Source organism: Lithobates pipiens, unplaced genomic scaffold (genome assembly GCF_037356315.1).
Source record: "Lithobates pipiens isolate NorthernLeopardFrog02 unplaced genomic scaffold, aLitPip1_a1.2 Scaffold_27, whole genome shotgun sequence".
Classification (NCBI taxonomy): Eukaryota; Metazoa; Chordata; class Amphibia; order Anura; family Ranidae; genus Lithobates; species Lithobates pipiens.
The window spans coordinates 97,485,420-97,507,884 of record NW_027507788.1 but is presented as its reverse complement, the minus strand read 5'-3'; the positions used below and the strand labels follow the sequence as shown (position 1 = coordinate 97,507,884).

Sequence of the window (22,465 nt, the reverse complement as noted above, 5' to 3'; positions counted from 1 at the left end):
CGCATGTATCGGTGCCGTCACCAGCTGCAACTACAGTAAATATCTCCTAAATGGTGCACATGTAACAGGTATTTACAGTACCTATAGGCAAGCCTCATTATAGGCTTATCTATAGATAAAATTCATGCATTGGAGTTTACTCCCACTTTAAGCGTTTACAGAAACAGCCTTTTTTGGTCATTTGCAACTTAACATTTTCGTTATTTGATTTAATACCACTCTAATACAAATTTAATGATGTAACATTTATTTTCTATTTGCTTGCAGTTTATCTTTATTTCAGTACATTTAGTTGTTGATATTTTAATTCCTTTACTATATTGAGGGCAGGGATGCACAAAAATGATTGGCTTGTTTGGGGGAGTTAAAACATATTGTAATAAAATAATGAATTGGGGTCTATCAAACCCATGCATTATTCTACAACTTAAGGTAAATCCACAGTGATAACTTATGATATTTACTTCATAATCTGATTCTTGCTGTCTAGCTTTTAGCTATGAAAAAAAGAAAGAAAACATTCAGTATATGAGAATTTTTGCATTAGCAATTTTTAACATAAATATAAATAGCATTGGCCTATAGCAATCAGATTTCTACTTATTGCAGTTTGGCCACACACTGGCAAATAGTTGTCTTGCTTAAATGGTTAGTTTATTAAAAAATACTCTATGCAGTCCATGACTACCAACTATAAAATAATCCAGTTTTAAAAATATGCATTTATGTTCCTCCCATAATCGTATGCCATATGTGCTTGTGAGTGCAATCTGCCCCAACACGCTTTTTAAAGCGGGGTTCCACCCTAAAGTGGAACTTCCGCTGATCGGAAACCCTCCCCCCCTCCGGTGTCACAATTGGCACCTTTCAGGGGGGAGGGGGGTGGAGATACCTGTCAAAGACAGGTATTTACACTCACTTCTGGGCATAGACTCCCGTGGGAGTCTATGCCTCTTCCTGTCCTGCCGCGCTGTCTGCTGGGACACACACGGGTCCCAGAGACAGCGCGGACAATTCCTATTGCGCTGCACGACTCGCGCATGCGCAGTAGAGATCCGGGAAGTGAAGCCGATTCGCTTCACTTCCTGATTCCCTCACCTAGAATGGTGGCGGCAGCAGCCGAGAGCCGAGCTATCGATCGGCCTCGGCTGCCGGCATCGCTGGACCCTGGGACAGGTGAGTGTCCATTTATTAAAAGTCAGCAGCTGTAGTATTTATAGCTGCTGGCTTTTAATATTTTTTTTGTAGGTGGAATCCCTCTTTAACAGAAGTTGCCCCCAGTGGTACAAGAGTGAGCACTGCATGCGCAGCACTATCTGTCGTCACTGCAGATGACTTCAGCGGCTGCAGTGCTCGCTCTCCAGTTACAGCCACTGAGCTTATCTGTGCAGCGGAGAGCCCGAAGTCCTAATGGCGGTTTTCTCCTTTCTAGAAAAGAGGACAGGACAGAGCTTTTTAATCAGAAGCATTAGAGGTAGGCTTCACTTTGATCACCAATGGCCTACAGACATGGAAAGAGCACAAATGCATACTTTTAAAACCTGATTAGTTTCAAATTCCAGAAATGGTGTCTGTGGACTGCATATTTTTATTTTGTAAAAGTGAACTAATCCTGTAACAGTTGTACCTTTAGAAACTGCTAGGTGATCTCTGGACCAGAGAACATGATGTAAAAGATCAGTTTTATGCCAGAATATCTCTATGTGGGACAACAAAAATTCCCAAACCAGTAAGCACTTGTGTCAGGGCTAGGCTCTGGTTCCTGATCCTGCTTGCTGTTCCACTACACTGATTCTACAAGTTCCTGATTTCCTGGCCTGTTCTGTAGTATGCTGATGCCTGGCTCCCTGGCACCTGGCTAGAGTTGAGCGGACACCTGGATGTTCAGGTTCGACGGGTTCGGCCGAACTTCGAAAAAAGTTTGGGTTCGGGACTGAACTTGACACGAACTTGACCTCGAACCCCATTGAAGTCAATGGGTACCCTAACACTTGAGGACTAAAATGGCTCTAAAAAAGTAATGGAAAGGGCTAGAGGGCTGCAAATGGCAACAAAATGTTGTCAAGAGCATGGCAAGTGCTCTGCAAACAAATAGGATAGGGATAGGGAAATAACTTAAAATAACAAAAAAAAAAAATTACTTATATATATATACACACACACACACACACAAAAAAAACAATGGCTGGGTAAGGCCGGTGATGTGTCAAATTCTGTCACCCGTCGGATAGTGTCCGCCCTGTATTGCGTTTGCTCAGTATGTAGGACAAGGGGATTTCGAAAATCTCCGAAGTCGAACGGCGCTGCTCGGTGAGTCCAGGTTCAAGCCACACCATCCAAGGTTCAAGCCGAGCGAAGCGAGGCCGTGCCAGAAGTGTGGCAAGTGAAGTGAGCCTGTGAGGGGCCCTGTTACTATGTGCTACCGTATGTCCACTTGGATGGTGGGGCTTGAACCTGCACTCACGGGGCAGGCGCCGTTCATCTTCCGAGATTTTCAGAATCTCCTTGTCCTCGGGCCAGAATCTATCCGATGGCCAGACAGTTTAGTCAGAACACCGGTATACGTGTCTATTCTCTACATGGTATGGACAAGTCCTGTGGGATCCATGCCTGGTTCATTTTAATGAACGTGAGCTTGTCCACATTGGCTCTGGACAAGTGGCTGCGCTTGTCTGTGATAACGCCCCCTGCCATGCTAAATACACATTCAGATAATACACTGGCTGCAGGGCAGGCCAGCACTTTCAAGGCGTAAAGGGCAAGCTCAGGCCATGTGCCCAATTTGGAGACCCAGAAGTTGAAGGGGGCAGACCCGTTATTCAGTACGTGTAAGCGTGTGCACACATACTGCTCCACCATGTTGGTGAATGCTGCCTCCTGTTAAGATGTTCCATCTCAGCTGGTGATGCTGGTTCTTGTGGCGTGCTGACAAAGCTTTTCCACATTTCGGCCATGCTAATCCTGCCTTCTGAGGTGCTGACGGTGCCCCGGCTGCGTTGGCGACCTCTTCCTCCTCCTCTGCCTTCGCCTTGTGCTTCCACCGTACCCCTGCTGTCAGGTGGGAATGCCGCCAGCAGCGCATCTACCAGCGTGCGCTTGTACTCGCGCATCTTACGATCACACTCCAGTGAGAGAATTAAGGACAGTACGTTGTGCTTGTAAGGGGGATCCAGCAGGGTGGCCACCAAGTAATCAGCACCAGTTAGAATGTGGGCAACTCAGCGGTCGTTGCGGAGACACTGCAGCATGTAATCGCTCATGTGTGCCAGGCTGCCCAGAGGCAACGAAAAGCTGTCCTCTGTGGGAGGTGTATCGTCTATGTCTTCTATATCCCCCCAGCCACGCACTAGTGATGGCCATGAGCTGGTCTGGGTGCCACCCTACTGTGAACATGGTTCCTCCTCCTCATCCTCCACCTCGTCATCCTCCAGAACTGTGCCCTTGCTGCCGGACAATTGTGTACATGGCGTTTTTTGGCGCAGGAACCCACCCTCATAGCCACTTGTGAATGACTGCCCTGAAAGCCTTGCAAATGATCCCTCTTCCTCCTCCTCCTCCTCCTGTGCCACATCCTCTTCCATCATTGCCCGAAGTGTTTTTTCAAGGAGGCATAGAACTGGGATAGTAATGCTGAGAACGGCGTCATCGGCACTGGCTATGTTGGTGGAGTACTCAAAACAGCGCAACAAGGCACACAGGTCTCGCATGGAGGCCCAGTTATTGGTGGTGAAGTGGTGCTGTTCCGCAGAGTGACTCACGCGTGTGTGCTGCAGCTGAAACTCCACTATCGCCTGCTGCTGCTCGCACACTCTGGCCAGCATGTGCAAGATGGTGTTCCACCTTGTGGGCACGTCACATATGAGACGGTGAGCGGGAAGGCCGAAGTTACGCTGCAGCGATGACAGGCGAGCAGCAGCAGGGTGAGAACGCCGAAAGTGCACACAGACGGCCCGCACTTAATGCAGCAGCTCTGGCATATGGGGGTAATTTTTAAGGAAACTCTGGACCACCAAGTTCAGAACATGCGCCATGCAAGGGATATGCGTCATACCGGCTAGGCCCAGAGCTGCTATGAGATTTCGCCCATTATCGCACACCACCAGGCCGGGCTTCAGGCTAACTGCCACCAACCACTCATCGGTCTGTTGTTCCATGTCCCTCCACAACTCCTGAACGGTGTGGTTTTTTTTCCCACAACAGGAAAGTTTTAAAACTGCTGCTGTCGTTTACCCCTGGCTGTGCTGAAGTTGGTGGTGAAGGTGTTACACTGACTGGATGAGGAGGCGGTAGAGGATGAGGAAGCGGAGTAGGAGGAGTTAGCAACAGGAGGCAAACTGAAGCGCCCTGCAATCCTCGGTGGTGGAAGGACATGCGCCAAACTGCTATCCGCCTCAGACCCAGCTGCCACTGCATTTACCAAGTGTGCTGTTAGGGAGATATAACGTCCCTGACTGTGCTTATTGGTCCATGCATCCATAGTTAGGTGGACCTTGCCACAGATGGCTTTGCACAGTGCACACTTGATTTTTTCCCCCACTTGATTGTGCAGGGAAGGGATGGCTCACCTGGAAAAGTAGTGGCGGCTGGGCACAACATACTGGGGGACAACCAATGCCATCAGGCTTTTAAAACTCTGCGTCTCCACCAGATGGAATGACAGCATTTCAAAGGTGAGGAATTTTGAAATGCTGGCATTAAGGGCCAGGGATTGCGGGTGGCTAGGGGGTTACTTCCTCTTCTGCTCCAGTGTTTGGGAGATAGAGAGCTGAATGCTTCTATGGGACATTGTGGAGATGGTTGGTGACCCAGGTGGTAGTGTTGCTGGCAGATCCTCTGTTTGCGGGTTGGCAGGTGCCACTGTCACTAAAGAGGTGGATGAAGAGGCCAAGACTGCAGCAGAAGAGGAAGCAGGAGGAGTCAGAGACCATTCTTGGTTTTTAAGGTGTCTACTCCACTGTAGCTTGTGCTTTGCACTTAGATGCCTGGTCATGCAGGTTGTGCTCCGGTTGAGAATGTTTATGCCTCGCTTCAGACTCTGATTGCACAGCGTGCAAACCACTCGTGTCTTGTCATCAGCACATTGTCTGAAGAACTGCCACGCTAGGGAACTCCTTGGACCTGGCTTTGGTGTGCTCGGTCCTTTGCTGTGTTGGGCAGTAGCAGGCGTACTGTCTAAGGGATGGATGCTCCGCTTTTGCACCCTGCTCCCTCTTCTGCTGTGCTGGTGGCTCTGTGCAACCACCGCCTCTTCCTCCGAACTATACTGGTCATTTGCATGACGTTGATTCCATGTGGGGTCCAGGACCTCATCGTCCTCCACATTATCTTCCACCCAGTCTTCACCCCTGCCCTCCTTGTCGGTCTGCACAATTGCGAAAGCAGCAGCAGTTGGCACCTGTGTTTTGTCATCATCCAAGATGTGCTGCGATGGTCCTCCCATGTACTCATCTTCAAACATAAGTGGTTGGGCATCAGTGCACTCAATCTCTTCCACTTCTGGGTCAGGGCTAGGTGGATGGCCCTGGGAAACCCTGCTAACAGAGTCATCAAAAAGCAGAAGAGACTGCTGCATGATCTGAGGCTCAGACTGCTTGGCTGATTTGCAAGGGGGTGATGTGAAAGACTGATGGACATCGGCTGCAGGTGCCAATTCTGATCTTTCATCAGGAGACTGGATGGGAGACAATGTCAAGGAACCGGAGGCACTGTTAGCAACCCAATCTACTATCGCCTGTACTTGTCCTGGCCTCAACATTCGTACAGCCGAATTAGGCCTGACCAAATACCACTGCAGGCTGTGTCATCTGCTCGCACCTGAGGAAGGTGTTTCACTTGTGCGTGTAGCTGGCACAGATCAACCACGTCCTCTCCCTGCAACAGGAGCTCCACCAGCAGCACCACAACTGGAGCCACGTCCCTTCTTTGGCGTTCTCATATTTTCCAAATTTAGGATCTTGCCCTAAATGGGTGTTTTTGCACTAGCAGAATACACGCAGAGTATGTAAACGTGTATCTTAGAGCTGCAGAAATGGCGAAAATGCTATTCAAAAAAATAGTTTTTGCCCTAAAATTATTTTTTTGAATAGCACAATAGAATAAAAATATATAAATTGTGTAACACACACCTCTACATATGCAGAAAACTCTGCAAAGTTTTTTTTTTTGCACTAAATGGGTGTTTTTGCAATAGCAGAATAAACCCAGAGTATGTACAGGGTGTATGTCACAGTAACATATGCAGTGCTGGTGCAGCTTGCAGATAAAAGTTATATTTTCTCTGGCACTGGGCTCATGGCAGTGTAAAAAGACTGTGGAATGCAAAACAACCAGGTAAATCTGTGTAGATCGCTGAGTTATTAGAATAGATTTCAAAATCTGGACTCCTAGATAATTCTCTCTCCCTCAAAGCACCAACAGGAACCTTGCCCTACACTGTATCTTTTCTCTCAGTGCAGTGTAAAATCGCTGATCAATTAAAATAGATTTCTGAATCAGGACTCCTATGTTATTCTCTCCCTAACAGCAGCCAGGAAGCAAAGTGACGTGCTGTGCTGTGTGCCTCTAGCTTAAATAGAGGCTGGGTCACATGCTGCACTGGCCAATCACAGGCATGCCATTAGTAGGCATGGCTGTGATGGCTTCTAAGGGCACACCAGTTAAACGAATGTTGATTGGCTGCTGCAGGGCTTTTTAAAATGCGCTGTTGCGTTGCCGAACACCGGACCTGAACCCGAACATACAGTCAACTTGTTCGGGTTCGGGTTCAGGACCCAAAAATCCAAAAAGCCAAAAGTTCGGTACGAACCCGAACTTTACAGTTTGGCTTCGCTCAACACTAGTCCTGGCTTGTCTGACTATCCGTTCTGGTTACCAAACTCTCCCTATGTTTTGACCATGTTTGCTGTGTTTTCCTTTTACCATTATTATTATTAAACAGTGTGATTTTTACTGCACTTCTGTCTCAGTCTGATTCATAGTTCCTGACAGCAGGCGAAGGCCAAATGGCATTTTAAGGTACTCATAATGGCCTGTTCTGGTATTAAAGACAGTTTTCCATTCATCGCCCTCCTTGATCTTCACGAGATTGTATGCCCCTCTCAATGAGATAGCAGCCCAAGATATACCTACTGAGCTGGAGAAGTTGATCACGTTTGCCATCCTCATTGACTCCAGACTCAGAGAAAGACTCTCTTTTAAGGAGCACTTGCAGAAGCCTCCTCTACATTTGTCTACAGTTCCACCCTTGCCTCCCTCACCTCCCATGCCTCCTGGTACCGAGTCGGTCAGTGAAGTGGAACCCATACAGTTGGGCTTCACATGTCTCTCTGCGGAGAAAACCTTTAGGAGGAGGGAGAGATTGTGCTTTTTTTGTGGCCAGGCAGGTCACTTTTTGAAATCTTCTCCTACCCATCCAGGGAATGCCTGAACCTTGAGGTACTGTAGGGGACAGACCTTAGGTGGCATTGTTTCGTCCCCAGCTATCCAGAAGTAGGGATGAGCCTCCCCCCCCCCCCGATTAGGTTCACACCAGAACCTGCAAACAGACCGAAAATTTGCACAAACTTTAGAACCCTGTTGTCAGGGAATCAACAGCAGGAGAAGGACTTTAGGACCCAGCATCTCTGGCAGGAGAAGGGCTTTAGGACCCAGTATCTCTACCAGCAGGTCACATGGGCATATATAAGGAAGTCTGCTAGTGTCTGCAGTTGCTGGTTTGTCTTCAGCTCACCCTGTGTTCCTGTGCCCTGTATTATCTGCTGATCTGATCTCCTGTGTACCGACCTGGCTTGTTTTGATCTGTTCTTCCCGATCCTCTGGCTTGACCCTTTGGCTTGCACCTGACTACTTCCTACCTGCTCCCAGCATCTGATCCCGGCCTGGCTATTGGACTCTGCTTATCCTGCTCCCTGTACTAAGACGCAGCTGACCTTAGGTCATTCTGATCCTGGACTGTCTCTCTGTGAATGACCCTTGATCTTGCTCCCGGCTTCGCTATTCAGTTATTCCACTGGACTTTGTCTCCCGGACATTCCAAGCACGCCTGTCTCCAGCATCCCGGCACCCGTGCTTCTGTGGGCACCACACCTGCTGTTCCACCTTCAGTGGTGTGCTGCGCTCAGCCGCAAGGTGAGCCCTTCCAGCATCTCGGTCTCCTACCAAGTTATTGACAGTACAAACCAGCCATGTCAGAGGCCGACGGAGGTGTCTCTCCGCTGGAAGACGCATGTCTACAGATCACGGCCCTCACTCAGGTCATCCAAAAACTTCAGGAAGGATACCTTCAGTTAGAGGACTGCCTGCAGCACCTGTATGCAACACCTACCGCCACAGATCAAGGGTTGTCTTCAGTCGACCCTCTGGTAGTTACTCCTACTGTGGTGATGCCCCCTCCGGAACCACAAGTACCAACACCAGAACGCTTCTCTGGTGATCGTAGGAAATTCAGATCCTTTAAGAACACCTGTTACTTATACTTGGCCCTGCAACCAAGGACTTTTTCCACTGAAACAGTGAAGGTGGGATTCATTATTTCTTTGTTGACTGATGAACCCCAAGTGTGGGCTCATGGCTTATTTGAGCAGGAGAGTCCTCTCATCAACTCTGTGGACCAGTTCTTTGAAACCATGGCCCAATTATACGATGACCCCCTGTGGGTGGCCACTGCTGAAGCTGCTCTGCATATGCTACGGCAGAGTCAGCGACCTGTGGAAGATTACATGGTGGAATTCCGTACCTGGTCCTCAGACTCAGGTTGGAACGAGGCAGCGTTAAGTTATCAGTATCGGCTGGAGCTGTCCGAATCCCTCAAGGATGAACTGTCCAGAATTGAGACCCCCTCAACACTAGAAGGTCTCATCCTACTGACCATTCAACTCGATAGACGCTTACGGGAATGCCAGTCTGAGTGTATCCAAACCTTTCGGCAGCCCGATGTCCCGCCTACACCCAACCCCATGAAGCTTGGTCGGGCCCATCCAACATTAACTTCAGTGGAAAAACGTCATCGCCGACAGGCGAACCTTTGCTTCTACTGTGGGGGAACAGGACATTACATAACCTTTTGCCCTGTAAGACCCAGGAAATCAGTTCCCCGCACTCCGGTCCATTTTCAGGTATCCAGGTCTTCTCCAACCCATATCAGTCTTCCTGTCACATTACTGGTGGCAGGAGAGGAAGTTTGTCTCCAAGCAATACTGGATTCTGGGGCATGCAGCTGTTTCTTGGATCTGACCTTGGCAAAGAGACTTGCTATCCCTCTTCACCGCAAAAGGCAAAGACTGACCGTCCATCTGGCCGATGGCTCAATGCCCATTTCCGGGCATGTCACCCAAGAAACAGCACCTATCTTTACCTCCATCAATTCTAGTCATCAGGAATTTCTACGTTTTGATGTCCTGAGCTCCCCTATATTCCCTGTGATCCTGGGAATTCCATGATTACAGGCGCACAATCCTTGTCCAAAAGGGAAGTTCTCTTCACTTCTTCCTACTGCCGGCAGCATTGTCTTGCTCCTGAATCCAAGGACTTTTCTAGTTGTCTGTCTGTCCTACCCACACCCAGTATGGATTCCAATATACCAGCGGCCTACCATGAATTCCAAGATGTGTTTGATAAGAAGAAAGCAGATACTCTACCTCCGCATTGTCCCTACGATTGCCCCATTGACTTGCTAACGGGGGCTGAGATTCCTTTTGGCCGTATTTTTCCCCTTTCCGAGACGGAACTTGAAACTTTGAGGCATTATATTGATGAAAACCTTGAAAAGGGATTTATCCGCCCTTCCTTCTCTCCCCCTCATCCCCGAACTCTTCCAGAGGTTTCGTACAGCCCACATTTTTACCAAACTAGACCTATGTGGAGCTTACAATCTTGTCCGTATCCGAGAGGGGGATGAGTGGAAAACCGCATTCAGAACCAGATTCGGGCACTTTGAATACTTAGTAATGCCATTTGGACTATGTAACACCCCGGCCACATTCCAACATTTCATAAATGATATTTTTCGGCAGTACTTAGACCACTTCGTTTTCGTCTACCTCGACGATATTCTCATATTTTCAGCTACTCTGGAGCTTCACAGAACGCATGCAAAAAAGGTACTGGGCATCCTCAGAACACATGGATTGTATGTAAAAGCCGAGAAATGCGACTTTGATAAGACGACAATCCAATTCCTTGGACTCATCATTACCACTAATGGGGTAGCTATGGATCCTCAAAAGGTGAAGGCTATCCTTGAGTGGCTGGCTCCATCTGATAAGAAGGGTGTTCAGAGGTTCATCGGCTTTGCAAATTTCTACAGGAGATTTATAAAAAACGTCTCTAGCATTGTAGTGCCTATCACCCAGATAACCCGCCAACATACCAGATTCCAGTGGTCCATAGCAGCACAAACTGCCTTCGATCAACTGAAGCTCCTCTTTACCTCCGCACCTGTCTTACAGCATCCTGATCCTACCTTACCCTATGTCCTGGAAGTTGATGCCTCCGAAGTAGCCACGGGGGCAGTTCTTTCCTAACATCAGGGGCCCAAAGCCCTACTTCATCCCGTGGCCTTCTCTTCACGGAAGATGAGTCAGCCAAAGAAGAACTACGACGTGGGGGATCAGGAGCTCTTGGCGATTAGGACTGCATTGGAGGAATGGAGATATCTCCTAGAGGGTGCCGTCCACCTTATATTAATCTTTACAGACCATAAGAACCTAGAATATCTCTGCACGGCCAAGCGACTGAGACCCCGGCAGGCTCGATGGGCTCTATTCTTTTCTAGGTTTAACTTCCATATCACCTACCGCCCAGGGTCTAAGAATGGTAAAAAGCCAATGCCTTGTCCCGAATGTTCCCTGATACCCCAGAAGAGGTCACACCCATTTCAATTCCGTCCCCTCAAAATTTGCTCTTGATCGAACCTGATTTAAGGATTTCAATTGAACAGGCATCCACCCAGTGCACGGAGGCAGAAATCTCCTCTCTAAGAAGCCAGGGGGGGCTCCTTTGGCATCAAAACAAGATTTTTGTCCCACAGCAAGCCAGGCTTCAGGTTTTAAGAACTTTTCATGACCACCAATTGGCTGGCCACTTTGGGGTCCGAAAAACGACCAAACTGGTCGAACGGTCTTTATGGTGGCCCACTCTGAGATCCGATTGTAAGGAGTATGTAAATTCTTGCACAACATGCCAGCGGAATAAGGGGTCCAACGCTAAATCCTGGGGCCTGTTAATGCCTCTGCCAGTTCCAGGACAGCCTTAGGAGAACATTTCATTAGACTTTATAGTGGATTTACCCCCTTCAGAAGAATTCACAACCATCTTGGTAGTAGTAGACCGGCTATCCAAGATGGCACACTTCTTGCCAATGATGGGCACACCTTCCACCATGGATACAGCAAAAACTTTCATCAAAGAAATAGTCAGATTGCATGGTGTACCAGACAACATTGTGTCAGATAGAGGTGTTCAATTCACCTCTAGGTTCTGGAGAAACCTTTGCAAATTGCTATCAATTGAAACATGTTTTTCCACAGCCTACCATCCCCAGAGCAATGGTCAAACGGAAAGGACTAACCAAACGCTAGAACAGTATCTAAGATGTTTTTGTTCCTTTTCTCAAGATGATTGGATTTCATTATTGCCTTGTGCGGAACTCGCATACAATAATTCTGTGCAAGCTGCTACCAACCAGTCGCCCTTCTGGGGAATTATGGCTACCACCCCTCATTTCTACCCAATATCATCCCCGAATCTTCAGTTCCGGCAGTTCAGGTCAGAATAAATTTCATTCAAACCAATTATCAAATTCTCCGGGACACAATGCGGAAAGCCCAAGAAGGGTATAAGAAACAATATGACAAGAAAAGAAGAGGAAACCCTGCCTTTAAGGTGGGGGACAAAGTGTGGCTCTCATCTGCAAACCTCAAACTGCCCTGTCCATCCTGAAAGTTGGGGCCAAAGTTCGTTGGTCCTTTTGAAATTCAACGCAAAATAAATCCAGTAGCCTTCGAACTTGCCTTACCTGAATCTTATAAGATCCACCCTGTTTTTCATGTTGCACTTCTTAAACATGCCATTTCTAGTTCTTTTCCAGGGAGAAAAGAATTACCCCCACCTCCAGTCCTGGTAGGAGACAAGACTGAATTTGAAGTGGAATCCATCCTTGACTGTCGACGGAGAGGTAGGACAATTCAGTTCATAATTAAATGGAAGGGGTATCCACCCGAGGAGAGCTCCTGGGAACCTGAGGCCAATGTACATGCCCCTAGATTCATCAGAGAGTTTTGGGCCAAATACCCTGAGAAAATGGCCCTAATAGGCATCCAGAGGCTGCCCATCAGGGGGGGGGGGGCACTGTCAGGAAATCAACAGCAAGAGAAGGACTTTAGGACCCAGCATCTCTGGCAGGAGAAGGACTTTAGGACCCAGTATCTCTACCAGCAGATCACATGGGCCTATATAAGGAAGTCTGCTAGTGTCTGCAGTTGCTGGTTTGTCTTCAGCTCACCCTGTGTTCCTGTGGCCTGTATTATCTGCTGATCTGATCTCCTGTGTACCAACCTGGCTTGTTTTGACCTGTTCTTCCCAATCCTCTGGCTTGACCCTTTGGCTTGTACCTGACTACTTCCTGCCTGCTCCTAGCATCTGATCCCGGCCTGGCTATTGGACTCTGCTTATCCTGCTCTCTGTACTAAGACGAAGCTGACCTTAGGTCATTCTGATCCAGGACTGTCTCTCTGTGAATGACCCCTGATCTGGCTCCCGGCTTCGCTATTCAGTTATTCCACTGGACTTTGTCTCCTGGACCTTCCAAGCACACCTGTCTCCAGCATCCCGGCACCCGTGCTTCTGTGGGCACCACACCTGCTGTTCCACCTTCAGTGATGTGCTGCGCTCAGGCGCAAGGTGAGCCCTCCCAGCATCTCGGCCTCCTACCAAGTTATTGACACCCGTTCAGGTCAATGAAACTCGAACGTTCAAAATCAAAAGTGCTAATTGTAAAGGCTAATATGCAAGTTATTGTCCTAAAAAGGGTTTGGGGACCCGGGTCCTGCCCCAGGGGACATGTATCAATGCTAAAAAAAGTTTTAGAAACGGCAGTTTTTTCGGGCGCAATGATTTTAATGACGCTTAAAGTGAAAAAAAATATTCCATTAAATATCGTGCTTGGGGGGTGTCTATAGTATGCCTGTGAAGTGGCACGTGTTTCCCATGTTTAGAACAGTCCCTGCACAAAATTACATTTCTAACAGAAAAAAAGTCATTTAAAACTGCTTGCGGTTTTAATGTAATGTCTGGTCTCGGCAATATGGATGAAAATCATTGAGAAAAATGGCATGGGTGCCCCCCCCTGCCCTTTACCAGGCCCTTTGGGTCTTGTATGAATATTAAGGGGAACCCCATACCGAAATTATAAAAAAAGGAAAGGCGTGGGGCCCCCAGGCCCTATATGCCCAGAATATCAATATACAGGCGGTGCAAAGACAGGGACTGTGTAGGTTTGTTCTTATGTTTGTCATTTTGAAGTGGTACATTTTTAAAGTGTTGCTCCAGTCAAAAAATCTATTTTTAAGCTTTTTTGAAAACATAGGGAAGGGTTATCACCCCTGTAACATTTTTTGTTTTGCTGTCTGTGCACCTCTCCTTTCTGTCCCAATGACAAATGTTTTTTGAAAATGTGTTTTTTTTTAGTAAAACAAGGATTGGAATAAATCATCATTGCCGAGGAGAAACGTTTTTCCCATATCGACTCTTACAGGAGAGAATTTCCCTTACTAGTGGTAGATATCATCTCACTTCCTGTTGTCTCCTTCCATTTGCAAGTATGAGACATTTGTAAGTTGGATGTTTGAAAGTAGGGGTCTACCCTATATGCTCTGCAGAAATTTGGGCCTAAGGTGTTGGTGTTGCAGCAACACTGTAAGCCCTCAAAGCGACTCTTGGTGGGCGCTGCTGTGAACTATTATATCAAGAATTGTAATTACATGCCACTGTTGAGCAGTGGTAGATAAATTGGGCCTTTAGTGGTGGTGGTGCTGGTGCTGGTGCCATAACACCGTAATCCTCACAGTTACTCTTGGTGGGCGTTGGAATGGACCCTGCTGTGAAATATTAAATAAAGAATTGTAATTACATGCACCTGTTGAACAGGGGCACAAAAATTGGGCCTTAGGCACTGGTGCCATAGCACTGCAACATCTCACAGAAACACTAGTTGGAGAGCAGGAATGAGCCCTGCTGCAAAGTATTGCATCAAAAATTGTAATTACACGGCCCTGTTAAACAGGGGCAGACAAATTGGGCCTTAGGCACTGGTGCCGGTGCCACAACACCGCAATCACTCACAAATATGGTAGTTGAGCGCAGCAACGAACCTTCTCGAAAAATATTGCATCAAAAAATTGTAATTTCATGCCCCTGTTAAACAGGGGCTGAAAAATTGGGCCTTAGCCACTGGTGGCGGCGCCCAGAACCAAAAATGTTCTTCCAAGCTATCAGCATAATCATTGAGGAGGATAGTCACTCAGTATAACAGGATAGTCACTCAGCATCAGCATAGGCAGTCTTGAAGGGATCTGACATATCAAAAAAAACATTTCGGTTACATCAGCTTCAGGTATTTGGTAGTTGGTGGTGATCCAAGACTGATTCAATTTCATGAAGGTCAGTGGATCAACCGAGCCGAGGGACAGGCGCACCCTATGATCAGTTACAAAGCCTCCAGCATCACTGAATGTGCGTTCAGAAAGAATGCTGGATGCAGGACGGGCCAGTAGCTCAATTACATACTGTGCAAGCTCTGGCCAATGATCCATCCTCAACACCCAGTAACCCAGAGGATTTTCGGTGGGAAAGGTGTCCAAGTCTGATCTTGACCCTAGGTATTCCTGGATCATGTAAATCAGACGCTGGCGATGGTTGCTGGAACCGATCATACCTTGGGGCTGCAGACTAAAAAATTGTCTGAACGCATTGGTTAGACAGCCACCTTCTCCACTGCTCCTTCTGTGACTGACTGAAGCCACAGCAACACATTGTCCAGGACCAGAAATTTGCAACATTTTTCCAGAGACTGGGAGGTTACACATACCTTTCTGCAAGGCCTCCCGAAGATGTTTCAGCCTCTGCGACAGCAAGATAAGGTTCGCAACCTTAGGCCGCGTACACACGGGCGGATTGTCTGCCCAACTTAGTCCGCTGAACCGTGTTTCAGCGGACAATCCGCTCGTGTGTGGGCTTCAGCTGACTTTTTCAGCGGACAGTCTGACGGACTTTGTCTTTCGGAATTTCCGTAATTTTGTCCGCTGAAACTTGGTTTTGTCCGTCCAAACTTGGTTTCAGCGGACAGTCCGCTCGTGTGTAGGCAAGTTGGACGGACTAAGTATGGCGCATGCTCAGAAAGGATTTACACGGCCGAAGGTTGCATTGCAGTGTATTGGACGTCGTTTTTCTAGTCCCGTCGTACGTGCTGTACACGTCATCGCGCAAGTTTTCAGCGGACTGTCTGTTCATCGTGTGTGGTCAAGTCCGTTCGTTCAAAATTTGAACGGACTGTCTGTCGGATTGTCTGACGAACTTAGTTGGGCAGACAATCCGCCGCGGCCTTAGCCTTGTAACGTGGATCAAGGAGGGTTGTCAGCCAGTAATGATCCCTCTCCTTGATCTGACGAATACGAGGATCCTTCCACAGGCTTTGCAGGATCAGGGAGGCCATTCAGCGTAGGTTAGCTGAGGCATTCTGTCCGGAGTCCTCTGGGTCACTAAGGATGACATGATCTGCAGCCACCTCCTCCCAGCCACGTACAAGTCCATGGGTTTCTTGGGACTGTAAATGATCCCTATAAGACTGATGCTGAGTGCCAGGCTCCACCTCCATGCTGACACAATCCTCCTCCTCTTCCTTGTGATCAGTAGGCCAGCAGGAACACTGTCTGGATAAAGGGGGCCTTGAGAGGTAAGGAAGTCCTCCTCTTCCTGCCTCTGTTCTGCCTCAAGTGCCCTGTCCATTATTCCACGCAGTGTGTGCTCCAACAGGTGGACAAGAGGGACAGTGTCACTGATGCATGCACTGTCACTGCTCACTTTGCATGTGGCCTCCTCAAATGGTGAAAGGACAGTGCATGCATCCCTGATCATGGCCCACTGGCGTGGGGAAAAAACCAAGCTCCCCTGACCCTGTTCTGGTGCTATAGTCGCACAGGTACTCATTGATGGCCCTCTGCTGCATGTGAAACTGCTGCAGCATGGCCAACATTGAGTTCCAGCTGGTGGGGATGTCACAGATTAGGAGGTTCTTGGGCAGGTTATATTCCTTTTGTAGGTCAGCCAGCCGTGCACTGGCACTATGTGACTGGCAGAAATGCACACAGACTTTCCTGGCCTGCCTCAGGACATCCTGTAAGCCCGGGTACCTGCCCAAGAACCGCTGCACCACCAACTAAAGGACGTGAGCCACACAGGGCACATGGGTCAGTTGTCCCTGTCAGAGGACAGAGAGGAGGTTGGTGCCATGGTGGCAAACCGCCATTCCTGGCTTAAGCTGGCATGGCGTCAACCACCTCTCAGCCTGCCCCTGCAGAGCTGACAGAATATCTGCCCCAGTGTGGCTCCTGTACCCCAAGCACACCAGAACAAGCACAGCATGGCATCTTTTTGCCTGCATACTTGCGTAACCCCTTGAATGCCTACGGAGCACCGCTGGTTCTGAGGACAAAGCACAGGAAGAGGCCATGGAGGAAGAAGGGGTGGAGGAGAGAAGTGTGTCATAATCACCAGTAGTAGGATTTTGGAGGCATGGTGGCAGAACAACCTCCAACACTACTGCACCTTGTCCTGCATCCTTCCCAGCTGCCAGAAGAGTCACCCAATGCACCATGAAAGATAGGTAAACTCCCTGTCCACGCCTGCTGGACCATGAGTCAGAGATAATATGCACCTTACCGCTGACCGCCCTGTCCAGTGAGGCCAAGACATTGCCTTCCACATGCCGGTAGAGAGCAGTCGTCTCAAAGGCCCACACCAAAGAACTTTTGGAATAACATGCAGAGGCAGCGCCCTGCACAGGCAGAGCTCAGCGGTGTGATGCAGTCGGTGTGCTGCCTTTAAACTGGCCCCTGGAGGGCATCGTGCTTCTTTGGAGATGTGCCTCTTCCTCCTCTCTCCTATCAGACACCTACGTGGAGTCAGTGACCTCATCATCCCCTCCCTCCTCATCACTGGAGCAAACCTGGCAGTATGCTGCAACTGGGGGAACATGACTGCCAGATTGCTGTCCTTCTTGGGCATCCCCTCTCTCTGGGCTCACATGACTGCCTTCCTGTAGCTGGGTATCATCATCAGAACCTTCAAAACGCCAGGCAACCTCATGGAGCATGTACGCAACACTGTGCTCAAACAGTACGGGGAACTCCTCAGGAGGACATGGTGGGTCTAGAGAAGGAGTGACTGATGCCATTGAGACGAGAGAAGAGGCCGCGTTGGCAGCTGCTTTTCCAGTACCCTGAGCCTGGATGAGAGAGGATGAGGATGGCTTGATCATGCACTTAGCCAAGTTTTTGGCATGTTGCGGCTCAACACCTCCAGCTGCCGAAAATAAGGACAAGCGTGTCCCATAGCCACGTGCTGATGAGGATGCACCGTGTCCATGACCAGCACTGTTGCCTCTAGACACAGAGCTTGCTTGCCCTCTTTTATTGGTTCGTGACTGTCTGCCTCTCCTTGTTGGCCTTCCAGACATAGTGGCCTGCAGGGAGCTGTAGCTGCACAAATCTGGGATGTATATACTGATAATACTACAGGCAGGCAGTTGATTCTGCTAGCTGCAGTATATTAGTATGAGAACACCAGCAATTGGGGTAGCTTTAGGTGCACACTGTGCAGATGACACAATACACCGACTGTAATTACTGCAGCTGCCTGCAGTATAGGATCAGCAGAACACCCGCAATTGGGGTAGCTTTATGTGCACACTGTTCAGATGACACAATACAATGATTGTAATTGCTGCAGCTGCCTGCTTGTGGTATAGGATCTAAAGAACACCAGCAATTGGGGTAGCTTTAGGTGTACACTGTGCAGGTGGCACAATACACTGACTGTATTTGTAACAGCTTCAAATTAAATTAAATCACACTGTCTCTCCGTCTATCTCTCTCCACCGCAACACACTACACAAGGCCACCGCGCATGCGGCCTTATATTGTGTGGGGCGTGTACTAAACCCCCTGAGCCATAATTGGCCAAAGCCACCCTGGCTTTGGCCAATTACAGCTCGCTAGACAGACGACGCTATGACTGGCCAATCATGTGGGTCATAGTGCATGCTTGGCCAATCATCAGCCAGCAACACACTGCGATGCTGCAGTGAATTATGGTCTGTGAAGTGTCACTCGAATTTTGCGCGAACGGCCCATAATGTTCGGAAATCGCCAAATGGACGATCTGGCGATGTTCGACTCGAACACGCAGCTCATCCCTACCAGAAGGATAAGCTCCTGTTTCCAGTTAACCTTTCTTGGTTTCAGTCGTCCGTCGAGATACAGGCAGTACTCCTCGGACTCTGGGGCTGCAGGCCTGTTCATTGAAGCTGCCTTTGTATATAAGCACTCGATTCTGCTGTAGCTTCGTGCGACTCCACTTGACATTTAGGCTCTTGATGGGAGACCTCTACAGCCTGCCCATGTAACTCATGAGACTGCTCCATTGTCCATGGCCATAGGGGCTCTTCACCAAGGCCTCTTCCAAGTCATTTCCTCACCTTCGTTTCTGGTGGTTATTGGTTATCCTTGGTTACAGAGGCACAACCCCTCTTTTGATTGGCTTTGTGGTGAGGTTCTTTCCTGGTCGCCACAATGCAGCAAGACATGTTTTCAGAAGGTGGCTAAGGTCCTGTGCACCTCTTCATTTTCCTCCCTGCCGGAGGAGTACCGCGAGTTTAGCAATGTCTTTGACAAGGGTCAAGCCAGTAGTAGTTTGCCTCCACACCAGTCATATTATTGAACAATTGACCTTCAACCTGGTGCCATACCCCCTCGTGGCTGGGTTTATCCTTTGTCGGTATTGGAAGACAAGGCCATGGAGGTGTATGTTGCAGACACACTTTCTCGAGGATTCATCCGCAAATCCTTGTCTCCTGCTGGTGCTGGCTTCTTCTTTGTGAAGAAGCATGGTAAACTGTGGCCTTGTATTGATTGATGGGTCTCAAATGTTTCACGAAAAACACTTATCCAATTCCCTCGATTACAGACCTATTTGACCGCCTCAAGGGAACAACGTTTTTCATGAAACTTGATTTGAGAGGGGCATACAATCTTGTGAGGATCAAGGAGGGCGATGAATGGAAAATTGCGTTTAATACCAGAACAGGCCATTATGAGTAAATTGTAATTTTTAGTTTTCCAGGAATTTATCAACAGTGTACTTCAAGATTTGTTTTTGTTGCTGCTATGTGTGGTGGTTTATCTCCACGATGTCCTCATTTTCCAAGTCTCTAGAGAGCCACCACACAGATGTCTGTCATGTGCTTCAGAGGCTGAAAGAAAACTGTATTGTAAATCGGAGAAGTGCGAGTTCCATCGTGAACAGGTTATATTCCTGGGTTATGTCATTTCCACTGCTGGTTTTTCGATGGACCCAGAGAAACTTTCAGCAGTCCTACAGTGGCCTCAACCTATGGGTTTTTGCTTTCTGCAATGTTTTCTTGGCTTTGGCAATTATTATCAGATGTTTATTTGTAACTACTCGTCTCTGGTCAAGCCCCTGACTGATATGACCAGAATGGACAGTAACCCACAGAGTTGGTCTCTGGAATCCATTAAGAACATTGAGAGTCTCAAGGCTGCCTTTGATTCGGCTCCTGTGTTGGTACATCCTGATCCTACGTTACCCTTTATCCTTGAGGTTCATGCTTCTGAGACTGGCATTGGGGCCCTTCTGTCTCAACGTTCTACCTCTGAGAGCGCTATGCATTCTTGTGGCTACTTTTCCAAAATATTGTCACCTGTGGAATGCAATTACAAGATTGGGGACAGAGAGTTGTTAGTGATCATTAGCCCTTAAAGAATGGAGACATCTCCTTGAAGGTACCACTGTGCAGGTTCTCATTCTGACTGACCATAAGAATCTCACATTCTTGTTTGAGGTTAAATGCTTCTCTCCCAGAAGGGCACAATAGGCACTTTTCTTGTCAAGTTTCAATTACATCTCTCATCTTAATCGGTACTAAGAATGTAAGGGCTCATGCTTTGTCACTTCCAAGATGGAATCGGTTATGGTTCCTGTGATTCCTCCAGATCGTATTCTGGCTATGGTATGCACCAGTCTCGCTTCTCCTTTGCTCCTCCTGAGAAACTTTCTGACCACTGCTTTGTCCCTGAGAATTTCCATACTACCTTGCTCCAGACTTACCATTCTCCCAAGGCTGCTGGCCACCCAGGGAAGAATCAACTCTTTTGGACCATTTCCCAACAATTCTGGTGGCCTAGTCCATGTGCTGTTGTAGCCACCTTCGTAGCTGCTTGTTCCATGTGTGCTCAGAGTAAGATGCCACGGCACCTTCCAGTGGGCATCCTACAACCCATACTGTTATTATTCCAAATTCATAATTCAGCACTTATAGGTGTTATGTTTTGCAAGCTTGCCATGAATATAATATATTTGGTTTTATGATTAGTCATAATAAATATAGTATGTGTAAATGACCTTTATTAGTTGATTTGATATGATTATTCATCTAAAGCTGAGTATTGCTAGAAGTTTCTGGTGTATGAGGATGACATATAAGGTATTTTGGTATAGAATGTCACGATAAGACAAAAATAGACACCTATCTATGTAGCCAGGGCCGGACTTACTATAGGGCTTGACTGGGCTCAAGCCCATGGGCCCCGACCAATAGGGGGCCCCGCCGAGATCTTAGCCGAGTGTACTCGGCTCGGCTCCTCTCACAGTCACGCCTAGTCCCGCCCTATGATGGACATAACACAGGGACTGGGCGTGACTGCGAAAGGACCCGAGAGCCGCTGTAACAACATATTCAGCGAACCATCGCAGTTTGCTACGGAAGTGAGGTTCCGTCGCCGCCATCTTGCTTCACCCCACACTCGTCCACAGTAAAGATACACTAAGAAGGGGTAAAGTGGACATGTTGTTACACCCACCGGAGTTTTGCATTTTAGACGAATTTATAACATTAAAGTTAGTATATAGTGAAATACAGTACTTACAACTCCGTCTGACTACTTAGACATTGAATTTTAAAAGCAGCGAACGTCTGTCAGATTAGCAAAACCGTGAGATGAGCAGGGTTGCCGCTAATTTTAAAATTCAAGATCTAAGTAGTCAGATGGAATTGTAAGTCCTGTATTTCACTATATAAACTGACTTTACTGTTATAAATACGTGTAAAATGCAAAACTCCGGTGGCTGTAACAACATGTCTGCTTTACCCCTTCTTAGTGTATCCTTACTGTGGACGAGTGTGGAGTGTACCAAGATGGCGGGGAAGGACCATCACTTCCGTAGCAAACTGTGATGGGTCGCTGAATATGTCGTTACAGCTGCGCCATTTTTAAACTTCAAGACTGTAATGACAAGGCTACACTGACAAGGCTGCAGTGACACTGGACAAGGCTGCAGATGGATGGGCAAGGCTGCAGATGGACACTGATAAGGCTGCATTGATGGGCATTTAAATGTAAGTTTATTCCTTAAACTTCCCTCCAAAAGTTTTTTTCCTTAAAATTCCCTCCTAAACTTGGGGTGCGTGTTATATGCCGATAAATACGGTAATGTATAGAAGGTAGGGCCCAAAAGTGACTCAAGCCCAGGGGCCCCCACTACCCTAAGTCCTGCCCTGTACGTAGCTAAAGGAATAATACATTGTGGTTTATATCCTGTTAAGTTAGGCCGCGTACACACGCGCGGACTGTTCGCCCAACTTTGTCCGTCCAACAGTTTCGGCAAACAGTCCGCTCAAACTTAGCATGGACGGACATGGCCACACATGACGGACGAACAGTTTGCTGAAACCGTGCGCGATGACGTTTCGGCACGCACGACGGATCGAAAATTTCGACGTCCAATACACTGCAATGCAACCTTCCGACGTGGAAATCCTTTCTGAGCATGCGCGAGACTTAGTTGGCCGAACAAGCCTACACACGAGCGAACAGTCCGCTGAAACCTTGTTTCAGCGGACAGTTTTTCGGAATTTCCGTAAGACCTTGTTCGTCCAACTGTCCGCTGAAACTGTCCGCTGAAGCCCCACACACGAGCGGACTGTCCGCCCAAACACTGTTCAGCGGACAAGGTTGGGCGAACAGTCCGCCCGTGTGTACGCGGCCTTAGTTTAGTGTAGTCTCAGTCATATTCATATGTATTAGTATATAGTTACTTAATTTAGTTAAAGTTTGGTAATATGTATTTATGTTAGTAGATGTTTGGTTATATGACATTACATGATCAGCACATTACT

At 47.9% G+C, this 22,465-nt stretch overlaps 1 protein-coding gene across 3 annotated transcripts in view; it reads right to left on the bottom strand.

Moving 5' to 3' along the window:
* Positions 1 to 22,465, bottom strand: part of LOC143934022 (cell adhesion molecule CEACAM1-like) — a 194,302-nt gene that overhangs the window by 23,798 nt on the left and 148,039 nt on the right. For 2 of the 3 annotated variants that reach the window (XM_077457256.1, XM_077457259.1), the window contains one exon: positions 465 to 497. The exons of the other annotated variant lie outside the window; for it this stretch is intronic. In XM_077457256.1, coding sequence (XP_077313382.1) covers positions 465 to 497 — 33 coding nt within the window. The remainder of the gene's footprint in view (positions 1 to 464; positions 498 to 22,465) is intronic. 3 annotated transcript variants of the gene reach the window in all.